Source organism: Carlito syrichta, unplaced genomic scaffold (genome assembly GCF_000164805.1).
Source record: "Carlito syrichta isolate Samal-C Ts95f unplaced genomic scaffold, Tarsius_syrichta-2.0.1 Scaffold271070, whole genome shotgun sequence".
Lineage (NCBI taxonomy): Eukaryota > Metazoa > Chordata > Mammalia > Primates > Tarsiidae > Carlito > Carlito syrichta.
Window position 1 is genome coordinate 452,824 of NW_007215166.1, and position 18,277 is coordinate 471,100.

At 36.7% G+C, this 18,277-nt stretch overlaps 1 protein-coding gene across 1 annotated transcript in view; it reads right to left on the reverse strand.

The window, feature by feature from the left end:
• Window positions 1-18,277, reverse strand: part of SLC25A21 (solute carrier family 25 member 21) — a 202,643-nt gene that overhangs the window by 137,355 nt on the left and 47,011 nt on the right. Inside the window, 1 exon segment of the mRNA XM_021709660.1 lies at window positions 2,414-2,497. Coding sequence (XP_021565335.1) covers window positions 2,414-2,497 — 84 coding nt within the window.

The window sequence follows — 18,277 nt, forward strand, 5'->3', positions numbered from 1 at the left end:
GAAGGGCTCTGCATACCATGACGAGAAGTCTGAACTTTATACTACAGGCATGCTTGCATATTTTCCAAATACTCTAAGGATAAAGTAATTAAAACAGTGTGATAATGGTATATAGATAGATAAATTAACAGAACAGAATAGGAAATGAAGAAATAGAATAGAAAATCTAGATGATGTAAATATAGAAATTTAATATATAAAAGGTAGCATTTCCAATTAGTGAGTAAAGGATAGATTTTTTTTTTTTTCCAGCAAGAGGTGTTTGGACAATTGACTAAGCATTTTAAAATGAAATTTAATTCCTGTATACCACACTGCATATTTTAAAATTCTCAGATGGATTAAAAAAATAAATGTAAAATGTGATATTAGATATCACAGTGGGAAAGGTAGATAGTATCACAAAATTATAATCTTCAAAAGACTCTATAATCATAAGACAAATGACAAGTTGAAAAAAAAAGTTTACAATTTACACAATAGCCAAAAAATTAGTATCTATAATATTTTACTAAGCTTCTACAAACCAATAAAAATATCTAAGAGAAATAGTTAAGACACAAATAGGCAAATCATGAAAGAAATAACACCTAATGGTATAAAAGTATGTTCAATCCCAGTAATAAAGGAGTACAATCAAGACAGTCTTATTTTTCACTTGTCAGATGGAAAACAGAGATTCATGTCAGCAACAGATATACTAAACAATGATTTATAATGTCCAGTGTTTAAGAGAGTGTAGAAAAATGGGAACACTCAAATACTAAGGGTATAAAATCAGTACATACTTTTTGGAAGGTAGTTACTTGTCAACATCTATCATACAAAATATGCACATAATTTGATTCTGTAAGTCCATAGGTAACAATTTACAGTATGAAAATGTAAAAATATAAAAATATAGAATTTATATATAAATATAAAATTTATAAATATATAATATAATATATAATATAAAATTTATAAATATATAAATATATAACATATTAAAATATATACACTAACAAATGTGCAAAGATAGCATAAGAATATTGTACTGTTGTTTATAATAGCGGAAATTTGGAAACAACCTTAAGGTCCACCAAAGGGATAAATTTAATAAACTGCAGCATAATGATAAATAAATAACTGTATTGTTAAAAAGAAAATACTGGCATAACATCTGTTTAACTGAAATAAATGATTAGCAGAACGATTATAGTGTAATTGGCAAGAGAGGTAGCAAACTACAGGAGTTCAGAGCATGGGCTTTGGGGTTGAGCATGGGTCTTGGGGTCAAGCAGAACTGGACTTGAGTTCCCCCTCTACTATTCACATTTAATGTGAAATTTACTAACCTCTCTGAGTCTTGGTTTCTTGATCTGCCTAACTGGAAAGGATCCTAACGAACTTACCACATCAAGTTGTAAGGAGAATCTATAGTACATAAGAGAAGCTAAATATACACTAGTTATTATTATTACTGTTACTTTTTTTTTTTTTTTGAGTTGGAGTCTCACTAGAGGCTAGAGTGCTGTGGCATACTCATGGCCACTCCAGCATCGATCTGCAGGGCTCCAGCAATCCTTCCACCTCAACCTTCCAAGTAGCTGGAACTTCAGGCGTGCGCTACCATGCCAGCTAATTTTTTATTTATTGTAGAGACGAGGTCTTACCAATTTGTGGGCTCAGGCAATCCACTCACCTCAGCTTCCCAAAATGCTGGGGTTATAGGCTGTGCCACTGAGCCTGGTCCTATTGTTACATTTTTGAATGGTTATTATTTTCACCAATTTTCTTATGAAAACAACTTTCAAAAGCAAATATAATATTCATTGAAAAATTAGATGGATAAAGTCTTGACCTGACTCTACACATATAAGATATTAGTGTAGGTAAACAAGATATTCTATTTGTCCGACCATCTAATAGATCAGATGATAAATTTGACACATCCATTTTTGATACAAATCTGTGTGGCTTGCATATTCATGAGCTACAGTGCAAATAAGTAAAGCTTTTAGGCATTATATTTAAGTACCAAAATAAAGAACTGATAAATTTAGATGGCCCCAGTTTTAGTAACTTTAAAAAGTTTATTGGCATAAATTAGGAATTGGTCTCTAGTCATTAAATTGACTATTAATATCCCTTTTGTGGTACTTTCCACTGCATACATATTGTTTCCAATCATATTATTAGGAAAAACATGACAAAGTAGGAAGTCACCCTTTTAAGTATTTTTTCCCTAATAAGACTAGAAACGTATTTTTAAAAAATATTTCTTCCCTAATAAGACTAGGAAAATAAATCTAGTATTTTTACCTAATAAGACTAGGAAAATAAACCATTCAAAATGAGAAGACATGTTAAGCAGAAATATATTAAAATGCATATATCAACATAAAGTCTATATATGAAGAGCCATACATACCCTTCTGTTCTGAAAATCATTCGAAAACTGTCTCCTAAGCTTTTATAACTGTTTGGATCAGTTGCACATCTCTGAATCTGAAACCTAGAAGCAAAATCAAACAAACAAAAAAGTCCAAGTTAAAGATTTTGCCAAATGTATTCTCTCATTTTTCAAAGTCTTAGAAACTCAGCTTTTCAGATTAATCTAAAATACTTTGGACTTGGCTATAGATATTATTGATTTATTCACCTTATATATTCCACTTTACTTTCTGTAGTCTTTAAAATTAAGATATTCTCTGTGGTACATATACATGGTGGAGTGTTACGCAGCCATAAAGAAGGACAAATATGTGGACTTTGAAGCAATTTGGATGGATTTTGAGTCGATCATACTCAGTGATTTATCACAGAAACAAAGAACAGAGTTCCATATGTTCTCACTCATAAATGAAACTTGAACAATTATAATGCTATAGGGAAGTGATTGGCAGTAGTGGGAAACTGTCAGGGGAGGGGGGGGATCGGATTGGCAGTTGAGAGAAACTGCTAGGGGAGGGAGGGGCATACCTCATCAACAAGGGTAGCTGCATATCAAGGGTAGCTGCATGGGTTTGTATACCCAACCCCAAAATGTACCCCACATCTTTATAATAAAAATTGTTTAAATTAAAAAATAAAATAAAATTAAGATAGTCTCTATACTTTAATGAAAACTATAGAAAAGACTTTTTAAAATCTGTTTCTTAGCTAGACAGATGTGCCCTATACTTTTTTCTTTTGTGAAAGACATATACAGATGTCATAGATTTTTTAATGTATTATTCAGAAACCTGAACATGCTCATGAAACAAATAAATAGCTGTATTTCTTATCTTAATTAGTGTTCTTTGATGGTAGTCTAATACACAGGTTAAAAATACAGAGCAGCCAATAGGTCCTGACTTTGATCCTGATTGTAAATTTGGAGTTCCTTCTGGCAGACATGAGTCTGCACTTGGAGTGAGAGCTGGGGTTGTGCGTGGAGGCTGTATTACTCTACAGTTTACTATAACTACTTCATGAAATAACAGGATTGATCATTACAGGTAGTTCAGGATACCAGCATCTTCACAAAAGCACAGTGCTCTGCATACAGTTGGTGTTCAATAAAAATGTGCCCCATTTTTAAAAGCTAAGTTCCCTTTTCTTTTTTTGGGTATGATCATGATCATGCATCTCAGAACTCTTAACCTTCCAGATGTGAAAGTTTCCAGTACAAGCGTTTTTATTTTGTATTTGCCCTGGGGTTTGTTTCTAAAGAGATTGATGACAAGAACATTCATTTCTCCCATACCTCAGCTGTTCTCCATTCTCTGGATTCTTTGGTCTGCCTATTCCTGTGTTTTGAGTAAAACACAAAATTATCCCAATTCTGAGTTAAGCTCTTCTTTCTGTGCTTCCCTTCACAGTTTCACCTGTTTCTTTCTATCTTTCTTTTTTTAAAAGAACTTTTCAAAGACACACCTGATATTACCTAGTTCAAAATGCTTTTCTAAGATTGTTGGCTTTATGATACGAACACACCATATACCTCTAAGAATTACGTATTTTGTAGTTCTAGGCCCCAGGGATTTATGCCTAAAACTGACACATATCACAGAGAAGGGTGAATATACTACTTTGTCTGAAGCTGTCTAGCATATGACCAAGGTGGGTGTAGGCTAAGACTAAGAAATAAGGCTGGAATTACATTTGAGGTTGCTAGCTGGAAAGTTGCTAGTGTATTTGTGGAGGAGAGTAACTGTTCAGACATGTGGGAGTTCAGTTTTCCAGCAGGATTCTTGGCACATACACATCCCTCAATAAATATTTATTGATTGATTAACTGGATTCAGATTGGAGTACAGTGGAGAGAAGAAGAAGGAAAGGAGTGTCAGGTGAGAGGTAACAATGCCAGTAAAAGTGGAGGCAGCAGAAACGTAAAGAAAGGGGCAAGCTTGTTGACAGAAAGCTGTCTTTTTTATGCTTAAATGTTTCTTTTGTTAAAAAAATTATACATTCAACATATTCTCTTGATCCTCATCAACCCAGCAAGCAAAATTCCTCACCCCTATACCTACTATTGTCAAAGTTGAAAATTCAACCATTCATCTTCATAATAGTTTTTGTGTATGTGCCAAATTTACACTTATATTGGTATAAGTTTTAGAAAGTTTCTGGACAGGAACTATATGTCTTAAATTTAAATTGTATGGAGTCTATCAGAAGATCATGGACCAGTACAGCTAGTTCACTTAAATAGTTTTGGATCCAGAGGTACATTTGGTGTGTTTATAACTATTGGTCTGGAAAACTCAGTAAGAACTTCATCTAGAATCAAGATCAGGATTTGGTGGTTAGGTAGATATACTATGTTTGGGTATTTCTGGACTACAGCATGTAGATGGAATAATTTCATAATTTGGATACAAATGAATTAATGCTAAATACAAAATTAATGCAACAGGAAATTTTAATATGTGTAGGTTTATGTAACAACTTTGAAACATACAAGGCAGTTTCCAAAATATGACTTTGGTTCTAGTTCAAATAAGAATCTTCATTTTACACTTACATATTTGTAAACTGTATTAATTGCTGAGTATGAAACACTTTCTTTTTCTTTTTACTTTCTATACATATATTTTATTTTAAAGATGTGGGGAACAATTCAGTGGACATCATACAGGTAAAGTTTGGGCCTCTCTTTGGTCCCCACCCTGCCTGGTTTGAGATCAGGTACCTTTTTGATGTTATGTGCTCCCCGCCTCCACCCAGGCAGTATCCTGCTACTGCCAATCCCTTTCTTATAGTATTACAGTAAATGTTCAACAACCGCTTTTGAGTGAGAACATGTGTGTTCTCTGTGACAGATCACTCAGTATGATAGACTATAAATCCATCCAAGCTGCTACACAGTCCATATGTTTATCCTTCTTTATGGTTGCATAATATTCCATTGTGTGTATGTACCACATTTTTAAAAAATCCAGACCAGTCCAGTTTTGATGGGCAGCACAGTTGGTTCCATGTTTTTGCTATTGTGAATAGTGCTTCAATAAACATATGTGTGCAGATATCATTTTTGTAGAATAATTTGAGTTCCTCTAGGTATATTCCCAGTAGAGAGACTGCTGGGTCATATGGAAGATCAATTTCTAGTTCTTTTAGAAATCGCCACACTGTTTTCCATAGAGGTTGAACTAGTTTGTATTCCAACCAGCAGTGTAGAAGTGTTCCATTTTCTTCACATCCTCACCAACATCTGTTGATGGTTGTTTTATTAATGATGGCCATTCTTACTGGGGTTAGGTGGTATTTCAATGTGGGTTTGATTTGCATTTCTCGGATGATTAGTGAGGCTGAGCACTTTTTCATGTGTCTGTTGGCTACCCATGTATCTTCTTTTGAGAAATGTCTATTCATGTCTTTTGCCCACTTTTTAATGGGGTTGTTTTTTTTCCTTTTGGCACATTTAAATTCCTTGTAGATCCTGGATGTTAGGTCTCTGTCAGATATATAGTTGGCAAATATTTTTTCCCATTCTGTGGGCTGTCGCCCCACTCTCTTAATGATTTCTTTTGCTTTGCAGAAGCTTTTCAGTTTAATGAGGTCCCACTTGTCTATCTTATCTCTTATGGCATGGACATCTGGGTTTTTGATCAGGAATTGGTTGCCTACTCCAATTTCTGTAAGGGTGTCTCCTGCCTGAAACACTTTTTAAAGTCTAGTTGGGAAATCCAAAACTTTTCTCTAATTGTTCTTTCAAGAAATTTTTTCAAAATAGATTCATATATTATAAAAGTATTATGTAAGCATAGATGTTTCTCATAATATCTGTAATAATCTTTCATTAAGTTCATTTATCTCAGTAAATTCCTTTCTGGATGCTTTTCTCCCAAATTACCAAGTATTTTCTTAATGTGTGCCATATGATATAAGATGCTACAGGTTTTACAAAAACGCAGGGCATTATCTCTACTCTCAAAAAGCACAAGAAAGGGGAAATATGAGAAAAAATTGACAATACAAGGGGAAATATGCAAAATCTCAAGTAGCATCGGCACCAGGTTGTCCAGGTGTTCGTGGGGGGAGCAATTACTGCTTTCTGCGGAGGGTCAGGAAAGGTTTCAGGAAGGAGAAGGGATTTGAGTTGGTCCTCGTGGGATTCAGAAAGGCAAAAAGAGCAAACCAAGAGGAAGCATTCCAGGTGGTGAAATGATAGGAGCAAAGGTCAGTAAGGGAAAGCTATCTTTTCTAATGGAGAAGTGAGGACTGCAGCAGCCTGCTCTGTGCTTTTCCTTCAGGAAGACGTAGCACTCTGCATGGACTTCGTTGTTCAGGCTGGGTGGATACCTAAACCCTGGAGGAAGATATGTAAGAGATAAAGTCAAAGACCAATATAGAGCATTTGATCATTTTCTGCTTCTAACTGAGTACTTCAGACACCTCTAGATGGCTGTCTCATAACTGCATGACCCTGGCTGTAGGTGGGTCTGTGAAAAAATCTGCAGATGGGCCAAAGCGAGCATATCCAATGCCTAGAAAAATCAACCTTATCCCCTCTTTCACTGCTGGAGTTAGAGACCTCAGCTTTGTCTAGATGTCTGCACATTTGGGTAATACCCAGGTGGGTTTTGTGTCAGCGTACACAAACACAAATATGGAGTACAGTTGTCTCGTTAGTAACTAGGTAGCTAACCTGGCTATTGGAAGTCAAGGCACTTTATGCACAAGCTGTAATTTCTTTCTCTTTTCAGAATTCAACAGATAATATTTTTAATCCATTATTCATTCAGCTAATGAGAGTTCTTGAATATTACCATACACTAAGTACTCCACTGTTTGAGGGATTACAAATAAATAAGACACAGCCCTACCTTGCAGAAGCTTATAGTAGGGTGAGGAAGATGTGTAAATAGATGGTTACCATATGCAAGGGATAATGTTGAGAAATACTGTTTCAGAGTATCAGATACTAGCCAGTGAGTTTTACTGGTGCTGAATGAACACATTATTATCACTCTTATTGGGGATAATCTCCTATCTAAGGGTGGGCTATGACTGACAGAAAATAATACTTTGCAGAGACACTGGAAGAGAGAGGAGAAACAAGGGAAGGATATATTTGGGCAAAATATCGGCAATTAAAATTTACGCACCCATTTTAGAACAGGCAACAAGGAAGGAGAGTTCGTAGAATTATGAGTGTTTCATTTAGAAGCTGGCTGTCTGATGAGTGACTGTATGTTAATTACACATAGGTGCGGCAACATCAAAATAACATTGCATGAGCAGAGTCCACAAGCTGTACTGGATGAGCAATGCAAAAAGATAGACAGGCATGGCAACTCCTAATGCTCCAGGAAAGCCTCTCTACCATTCTTAACTATGCTAAAGCAGTGGGAGGCCCCATTAAACAGGCTAAGGCAAGCACGGCTGTCCCTTCTCCCAGGCATCTCACCTACAGCATGTCTACACTTTGCAGAGAAAGTGCATGCAGTGTTTAGTTACATTATACATTACTTATTCTGATCGTAGAGTTATCAGTTCTTCTCAGGAATCTGTTTCAAGTTCATATAATTATAGTGCATTTTGGCCAATCACGTAAAACAGCAATTTCCTTCTTCCTCTCCTCTGCATTTCAGGAACTTAAAAGGTTCTCTCCTGGATAGAAGCTTTACATCAGCATTTTCCAAGCCGCACTCTGTGTTAACAAATTCTCTGTATGCTTGGGGGGACAATTTTCCAGTTACATAATACAACCCTTTATAAAATTACAAAGGCAAAGCCACACTACTCTTGATTGTATTTAGAAGAAAAGGATGGACTTCGCCGTTGTCCTAATAAAAGCGGCTTAGATACATCTGGAATCTCCATCTGAGTAACTTCTTTCATTAGAATGAAAACTTGCTGCCATGTTGACAAACTGGACAATGGAGTAACACTTGAGAAATATTTGGTGCCTAACACCTGGTCAGAATCACACACAAGAGGAAGGGGTGTGGCTCAAACCCCAGGCCACATTGTAGAAAAACCAGCTACCCCGTCTGCCACCGTGTACACCAGCATAGAGAGGCAAACACTTGTGCACCTGTAGTTCCAGCTACTAGGAAGACTGAGGCATAAGGATCACCTGAGCTTAATAGGTTGACACTGGGATGGCCGTGAGCATATCAGTGCACTCCAACCTGGGTGACAGAGTGAAATTCCAACTTAAAAACCAAACCAAACAACAACAAAAAAAATAGAGAGGCAAACACGTAACAAATGGGAGAAAGCTGGCCTTGCCATTCACCACATCATAAATAGGTACTAAATGGGTTACTGTGGTCCACCAGGGTGCGGAAGGGCTTCTCTCTGTTCACAAGAAGTGCACAAGAATATTTTTTAAAGTCAAAAAATGTTGTCACTCACTAAAGCATTTTTCCTCTAAATTTGTTGAGAATCATGACTGCAGCATTGCCCGCTCACTTAATTTTATGGTCAGTGCTATCAAATTTAAGTTCGTCTGTTGCCAAGTCTCAGCATATGCCACTTCAGCTTGTCTGAGTATTTCTGAAGATATGGCCATACAAAAGATAGGTCTGTAAGAAATAAAATGGCTTTGCTGTCTTCAACATCCTAGGACAAAGGTGTTTTGAAAATTCTAAAATCTCAAATATATGCTGTACCTTTATTTCCCAAGTAATTTTATATCTATCATCTTCTTCTTAAAAAATTCTGATGGAAAAAAATTAGCTGGGCATGGTAGCACATGCCTGTAGTTCTGGCTACTTGGAAGGCTGAGGCGGAAGGATCATGGGAGCCCAGGAGGTCCATGCTGCGGTAACCCTGAGCATGCCACTGCACTCCAGTCTGGGTGATGGAGTGAGACTCCAACTCCCCCCCCAAAAAAAGTTCTGATGGGATATATTCTGAGGAGTTGAGCCTTTAGGAATATATATATATAATGCATGTATAGATGTATATATATATTACTATCTTTATATAAATATGCAGCAATTGAATTGCAAAGGGTTGGATTGGGGTAGGTGATGGGATTTGTGCTGAAGCTACATTTGCATAGCACAAACTCTGCTTTTTAGTTAGATCATATAATTATTTGGGGTTCTTTGGGAGAGGGAACTAATGAGGACTAGGGGGAGGTCCAGTCCAAGCACCCCTTTGGCACTGCCACCAACCCTAAGCACATCAGTGAGACAAGAGAAGTGTATTTCTGGCATTATCTCCAGATCATTTCCTAGTTCATGGTGTTCTTGTGCTCTCTCCTACTTTCTCCCATTCAGCCTTCCTCTTGGAAACACATTCATATCAATCATTTATCCTTACTGTGGCTTTTACTTTGATGTAATGTCAAAAATGTGACCTCTGTTCAAGGAATCTTTTAAAAAATTTTATTTTTAAGTGAGAAAGCAGGATTTATTGAGAGGATAGAGAAGTTCCCACAGTGGGAGGGGGCTCGAAGGGTTTTCCCCTGTTAAAGGGATTTCAGCTATCAAAAAGGAAGTAGGAAGGCTTGGTTTCATTTAGGGTAGGGAAGCAGGGGACCCTTATCATCATGGTACTTTTATTCCCCTCACTGGCATTTTATGTCACATTGCACTAGGCTATAGCTCCACTTTTGTGTCAAAAAAGGTGAAGCATCTTAAGGAACTGAGACAGACTAGGAGCCACCAGTTAAAATTCCAGCGTTGCCATTGATTCACAGTGTAAACTGGTGAGATTTCCAATTTAATCCTTTTCTCTGTCTCTTCTCAGTAGTAAAATGGGACAGCAGATATTAGAGGACAATTTGATTTTGGAGGGAGAGCAACACACAGACTTAGTAATATGTGAGCTCGTTATTCATAAGACAGAATGAATCATTCCTGTCGTAATCAAAAGTCCCAAGTTCCACATTTCATAGAGGCAGGAGACTGCTAATAAGTGTTGCCTACTGATAATAAGTGGTGATGAACCTAAATGAAACTCCCTGCAGAGATTTTTGTGAATGCGCTATGAACAAAGCTTATTAGTAATTACCAGAATATTGTACATGCTCCTTAATAAATACTTAAAAACCCCACTAATGAATCAGAGATTAACAGACTAAAGGTTTGCAATTACAGAACACATTAAAAGGATAACTGTAGGGAGATTAAATAAAGATTTTAATTCACTGTAATTAGCCTTTCTTACCAAAATTAGATGTTGTTCCTACAGAGTATGTTTGCTTTCTTACCACCTGGCTGAGCATGGCCAAAGTCAGGCAGAACACGCAAAGACATGTCTGAGGTTTGGAAATATAGGTATATACCCCTACTTCCCCAACTTTGGGAAAAGTCCCGAGAAAATACATCTTCAGACAGATTCCCACTAGGCATGCTTGTTTCCCATATTCTGAAGAAGCACCTTCCAAGAGAAGAAGTACCATTTGTCTATAAAAGATAACCACCATGGCCCATGCATTTGTCATCCCTGCAGAAAGACCACATCAGATGGTAGAGAGATGAGGATGCTGATTTTGAAGATCAGTTTTCTTTAGCAAGTTTTCCTTCTAACATTTCTCTATGTCCATGTCTTTACTATTCCAATTTGAAGTAACTGATGAGTGTGAATGGTAATTTTGTTTAAAGTTAGCTGTATTCATTTTACTTCAGATTAAATACAATAAGAATCCACATGATAACATTGCCATAGCACTGATTGAGCTCAATAGGCCTCCAGTCAACTCTGTTTCCTCTCAGCACACAGATCTGGACACAGATTTAGACACAGATTTCTTTTTTTTTAATCAATATTTTTTATTATGATATTGTGGGGTACAGTTAAGGGTTAGGTTTACAAATATGCTTCCTTCAGTCACCCTTATTAGACACAGATTTCTATCTCAGCATTTCCTGAGCTTCTCATATGTGCAAGGGACCAGGCTAACAGTTTTGGGGACACAAAGATGAATAACTCCCAGGTCCTGCTCTTTAGAAGAAAACAAACAACTGAGGAGGCGGGGCAGGGAAATGTTAGCAATTAACTATAAAATAACGTAGACTATACCCATCCAATATTCCAAGAACTTGATTCACCTGTGATTTAGGGATTGCCTTTGCTTGCTGGGTTCACAGTATACGCTTGGCATCATTTAACACTCTAAAATCATGCTAACAAGTCCACTAGGGTCAAGGAGTTTGGCTCTGCTCAAGCAGTGACTGCTGACTGAAGTTCACAAGTTGTGTTCAGACGTATTTGGCTGCTTATCAAATTATTCTAAAAATTCAGGGAAAGATACTTTTCCTGATTGTTGTTTAGCCATTTCCTTAGGAGAGTGCCTTTCTTTATAAAAGAAATAGAAACCAATACCTAGTAAAAATTAAGATGTCTTTGGCCTATTTAAAGTCTGTATGTCTTTACTAGGTATAGGTGGGCTGGGCTATGCTTTGACTTAGCATTTATGATATTGTAAAGAAAACCAATAAATTTCTCTATGTTATTATAAAAAAAAGTTTATAATTTGAAGAAACATGTAACCTGGAGTGCTTAGTTAACTTAGATAATTACTACAGATAAGGCAACAACATCTTGGCAAGACCATAAAGGCAAGAAAAATCTTCTGTGCCATGTAATTTTTGACATGCTTTTTAACAGAGCCCAAAAATATTATCTCTCAGAAACATCAGATCAACTTTGATAGCCTGAACAGACTTTAAGTAATTTCCTGTGATCCTAGACACATCTAATTGCAATTACTCTCACAAGCCAAGGAGATTTAAAGACTGATATTCTGTGACTGTACAGTTTACAATTCACACTTTTACAGTGTACTTAAAAACACTATAAATGATTCATCATTTTGCTAACCACACATTTAGCTACAAAAAGCATCTACTTACACGTCCCTCACAAGTGTGGTGAAATAGATGTCATTTTTACAATTTCACATCTTTTACAATTATAAGACTTATGGTCTTTCTGGTATTTAGAATCTATATAAAATTTGACATTACAAATTAATTGTGATAAGAGAGTTTATTCTACCTATGGGCCCAAGTTCTACTTGTTTATATTACTTATGGGATAATAACTAACTACACTGACAATATAATTCTAAAATTTATATTAATGACAATATGCTAGTTAACAAGTCAGAGGCAAATGATCATTAGAGATTACAACCTAAATCTAATAATGTTAAACCACAAGCAATAAAAAAGACTAATTAACATTGCTGTATAATTAAAATGCTCCAAGCATAAACTGGTTTCAATTAAACAAAAGCTTGACTAGCATGACTTTCAATTATTTTGCTTTGTAAAACACATGTCACATCATAAAACTATGCTTAATATCAGATTATAGTTCTGCCACTCTTTGAATATACATATATGTACATGTATACTTAAATTTAATGAAACTTTATTTTTAATTCCAACAAATAACCTCACACCCACATGAGTCTACCTCTATTGTCCCAAGTGCACTGACCTAGGCTGGCCATTACAGTGGATAATTAGCATGAAACCAGCTCATATTTAGGAAATAAGGAAAGGATACATAAGAGATTAAAAATAAAACTCATTATCAAGGTAATGACAATAGAGAGGGCTACATCAACTTCAGTAGTCAAATATTAAAATTACTATAATCACAAGTATCCTAGTTTTCCCATGTTCCCAAACTAATTACTGTTTTGAAAAATTTGACCCCTCTCCCACTCAAAAAAGTTAAATATGATCCTTCTCTCTCTGGTCATCCCCACCTACCTCCTTGGGTCCACAGGTTTTTCAGCATTCACCAATAGCATCTACTGCCTGGTGACAGAGAAACACACAAAACTGTTCCTACTGTTGAACCTCAGCTCATTGTTCAGGATGAGATTGAAATTCTTGGTTTCTAGTCTCCATAAAAGATTTTCAGAACAAGGAATTCAAATATAGTTAAATCTACCAGAATCCTCTTGCTGGCCCTGGGAACTGAGCCACTTCACAGAAACCAATTATGCACCAGAGAACAAGAGCCAGGGTCCTAGCAAGGAAGCATGTTAGAGAATATGGAGTCTCTGGAAACCTAATATACGATTCCATTTTATTTTAACTGATCAAATACGCCTATTGTATGGTTTATTTAGCACTGATAAGGATGCTTGTCAATAATATCAAAGAAAGAAAGATGAAAAGACTGTGGTTTCTCTGCAATCATAAGCACAAATGCTTATGGTAGAAAGAAATTTAGGAAATGGAGATAAGTTTGACTACTAAGGAAGAAAATATTCTTATCATAATTGAAGAAAATTTCAAGGGAAATTTTTATTTTTATATCAAGATTGACCTCATATGTTACAAAGATTTGTTGTTACCAGTTCCAGATGAGGACACATATTTCAAAAGCATTTCATTCATAGATGAGTAGAACCCCAAAATGACAAAGAAATAATAGTCATGCTGCTTACTTGTATGTCATTTTCTACTTTGAGAGCATTTTTACATATATAATCTCATCTTAGTGTGTTCCCTAGTTTCAGTTTTCTTATATTTGTAGGGTTAAAATTACTAGAAAAATCTAAAAAAAAGAAAAAGTGCCAGCTTGGAGCTAGAAGTTCATTAGGCTAGAAAAAGCATGTTTCCTTGGAGCATCTCAGTTACACTGTAGCGACCAGTAAAATTGCTTCTCTGAGCCCAAGCTTTTTCATTAGTCAAGAGAATTACTTATACATCAACCGACTGACATTGAAGTTTATCTCCAGAGCCCTAAAAAAAAAAAAAAAAAAAAAATCAGCCCTTAATAAACTGTGCAGGGGAGAACTAGCCTTCCAAGATACTGTATTCACTTAATTTGATCCTTCACTGCTTGGGGTGTAGACTGAATTAAGAGCTCACTCATGGGGGAGAAAGGAGGGACATCTTTGTATAAGTATTTAGATACAGTTCTAACTGAAGGGCAAAAGACCTTTCTTTATAGCCAACTGCATTGATGTATTCTAGATAATGACGACAATAACAACCACAAAAGATCTTTCTATATGTATCTAGCATCTGTTCCATGGGGCTTAATTCCAAGTGTTTAAGTGCTTACTGTATGCCTGGGAAACACTGTTAAAGTCAATATCAACTAATGAGCTCTGTCACTTTCTCAGTCTCTCTGTCTCTGTCTCTCTGTATCTCTTTGTATCTCTCTCTCCCCTTCCTGCCTCCCTATCTCTTCCTCCCACGCTTTCTCTCAACCAAATGCTTTTAATAATAAATATCCCATTACATCATGAACCCAAGCTCAAAAAAGCCCCAGTGGAAGGGTAAGGCTTCATCAGTATCATCAAATAACATGTTAAAAAATAATTAAAACTCACTTTGAATACTGGCAACAGAAGATATGCATGAATTAATCCCACCCAGAAGCAGGCCCAACTTGTCTGAAGAACTTGTACAAGAAACTGTGCTTCACTAATTAACAAATGTTTCATAAAAGACAACTAATAATTTTGGCAGTGTTATAGACAGATGCTTTGGCAGGTTGCAAAACACTACAAGACAGTTCAAGTCATTTAATTTTATAAAATGCTGACTGTACTCCAACTAGCAGCTTTTGCATGAATGTAACTTTGCATTTTAAAACATAATTACCTTTTTGAAAGGTTCAACAAATTAAGATCTAGATAATCGGGTATCATGGGAAACCTAGGTTTCCTAAAATACTAAAAACTAAACGTAAGACATGCATTTAAAATGGGACCCAAGTGGGAAACCTCAGTGAATATATTAGGTTTAAATTTCCTCCTTCAAACTTCTACTGAGTTGAGTTGTGGTCATGTCTAATGAAACTCCCCTCACTCTCCTTCAACTAATTATCCTGAAATCAAAGTGAGAGGATTAGACTTAAACATTTGGAGTTTCAGTCACTCCCTTCATACGTTACACCTTATTATTAAGTATAAAAGAGCAAACAGTGTTCCCAAACAGTGAAATTTACCTATCATTCAAGCCAGCTAACATTCATTGAGTGTCACTCTGTATCGGGCATGTAGGTGTTAAATTTTGCTTACCTAAGACACCAATCGTCTTACAAAAGTTTGTATTACAAGAGGAAACAAACATGGAGCATTAAAACATTAATAACAGGCAAGCCTTTCCAGATTTGTCCTATTCTGGCTTGCATTCTTGAATAGCACACAGGAAACCTAAGGGAGTATTTTTGGGGGTCAGCAGAGACCTTCTGAATTAGAATTACCTTCCTGTGCTGTTACACAGTGATCCCCTGGCTTAGCAAGGCTTGGGCAGGCCAGTTCCTACATGAATGGCCTCATGGTGGTTTTCTGGCTCTTTGTTTCCCCTGTATAGTTTTGGGCTATTTTCTCCCTTTATTACTAGGAAATGAGTTCTCATTATTTGCACATCAGTGTGTCTGCTGCTAAGTCACTTTCCCTGCTCCCTGTGCCACTTCTCACTCTTTCTCTCCTGCATTCCTAATTTGTGTTTTAACTCATCACTTAAAATCAGCTGTGGGTTGAGGACCAGAGAACCCAGCTTGATCCTGGCTCTTAGAGAGGGCCCGAGTCTTGTCCATGAACATCAGTTTTTGACCTTTGTAATACCTGTCTTGGCTATTCAGAGATCATTTTCATGTGTTCTATCTCTCAGTAGTGAGATAAGTGACCTTTGGGCTGAGTTTAAACATTCCTTGAGAATGGGCTGTCCTGAGAGGAGGGAAGAGCCAGACAACCTCCATTATACTCTAGTCTTCTCTCTCCGTAGGTCCAGGTGGTCATGCTCAGGTAGAGAACCTCAAGGATTTCCTCCTTGTGGGATAATGGCCCTGCTGCTATGTGAGCCTGTCCTTTCTGGATCCCTCTACTCCAAGGGCTTCATAAAGTGTCCCGTGGCTCCTGGAAGTTGAACCAGGCCTAATTCACAACTCATGATGAGGATGAGGATGATGATATGAAGCGCAGTTGACTCCAGCCTTAATGATTCCTTTTTATTCCGCTGCTCTATTTGTTTTGTGGATTCAGTTTCTGTTTCTTCACATAAAATGCCTTGCCATGTTGTCTGTGTTTGTTTTCCACTTCTGCATTATGGACTGTGTGTAAGTGTCTGTTATTTGGATTCTCATAGATGTATGTTTAGTTTGACAATTTGACAACATTATTTTCAACGTCTGTTGAGAAACATATTTTCAGAATTCAGACCAAATCACTGTGGTTTTCTGTTGGCTCTGGCGGTATTTCACTATCCTTTTTGGTGGGAGAAAAGACAAACAAAGAAAAAACAACTGCAAAGGGTTCTGCTTTCCAGTACAAATGCTTTTGGAACTGTGAAGCCCACTTTTACTCATGTGTTAGGTCAAATTCTGGCAGAAATCATGAGACAGCTGCAAATCCATACTTTGAAATCTCAAAAAAAATCTTGATATACTTTATAGAATAGTTGGCAGGTATTTCCTTTTTTAAAGAAGTCCCTTGAATGTAGACAACTTTTGAAATAAAGCAAAGGAAGAAATGAGTATTTTCAATGAAGTCAGGATTTTCACAACTTGAAAAATGTAATGCCAAGATAACTTTCTACAATGAAAATTGGTTCAAATAAATGCTTTAGGAGTATTATCTGAGTCAGGTTAAGTTTCAACTAACTATCAAGAGAATTAAAAAGCTATGAAAACATGTATGCAATCGATATGTATAATTTTTATTTGTCAACTTAAATAATAAATGTAAGAAAGGTTACACAGGTTCTTACAGTGTTTTGTTTATGACTTTAAAAGTTTAATACAAGTAAACAAGCATAGAAATGAAGAATAAGGTACAGAAAAAAATTTTTAATCCCAAATTTAAACATTCTGGAAATTTGAAGGCACAAGCACATGACTTTCTTGTCACATTGCAACACCTTATCCTAAATAAGCGTGTCTTTGTTCCCTCATCAAGGGCTTTGGTGGCTAGCACTGAAGTGTCTCAAGGTAACTCACATAAGGGCGGGGGGTGATTATTAGCAACCATGTGTGGCAAGGAAGCATAGTAATAACCTCTGGGAAGTGGGACTGTGACCTGGAAATCCATCAGGAGCTTCAATATAGCAGAAATAATCAGCTTTCCACTAAAACATCCAATGCCCTTTTTTGTTGTGTGAAGTTGATGCTAGGAGATACCTACCCAGCCAGATAGTACATCCTATCTCCCTGTTCATCCAGGTGTAGTTCATGTGACTAGCTCTTTTCAGTGGAACATAAGCTGAAGTGATGTGTGTCACTTCTAGACTGAGGTTTTTAAGAAGTGAGTGGCATGTCTTCTTTCTCTTTCCTGTTTCACCTGAAAGATAAACCTTGCAAGACACATCTCACATCAAGACTGTATCACCAACAAGATGGAAGCAGAGGATTCCAAAGCTCTAGTGGGTATACAGTTACAGATGGAAGGAGCCTGGATTCCTAAATCACACACTAGGGAAAATCTCCTACCATCCAGGAACGCTTTCCTTGGACTAGTGTATGCATGACTACATTCCTATGGGTCAAATTACTGGAAAGTGGAGGTTTATTTGTTACTGCACTAGGTTTGCCTTAACTTATACAAAGATCAACTTTGTACTGTGTTTTTTGAGTCAGGGTCTCACTCTATCGTCTAGGTTGGAGTGCAGTGGTATGATCAGGGCTCACAGCAGTCTTGATCTCCCAGGTTCTTTCTACCTCAGCCTCCTGAATAGCTGGGACTACAGGCATGTACTACCACACTTAGCTAATTATTTTTATGTATTTATTTTTTTGTAGAGACGAGGTCTCAGTATGTTGCCTAGGCTGTACTGGGGGTGGGGTGGGGGTACGAAAAAACCCAGAAAGTATTTATAAAAAATTGCGTATTTTTCTTTTCTTTTCTTTTTTTTTTTTTTTTTGAGTTGGAGTC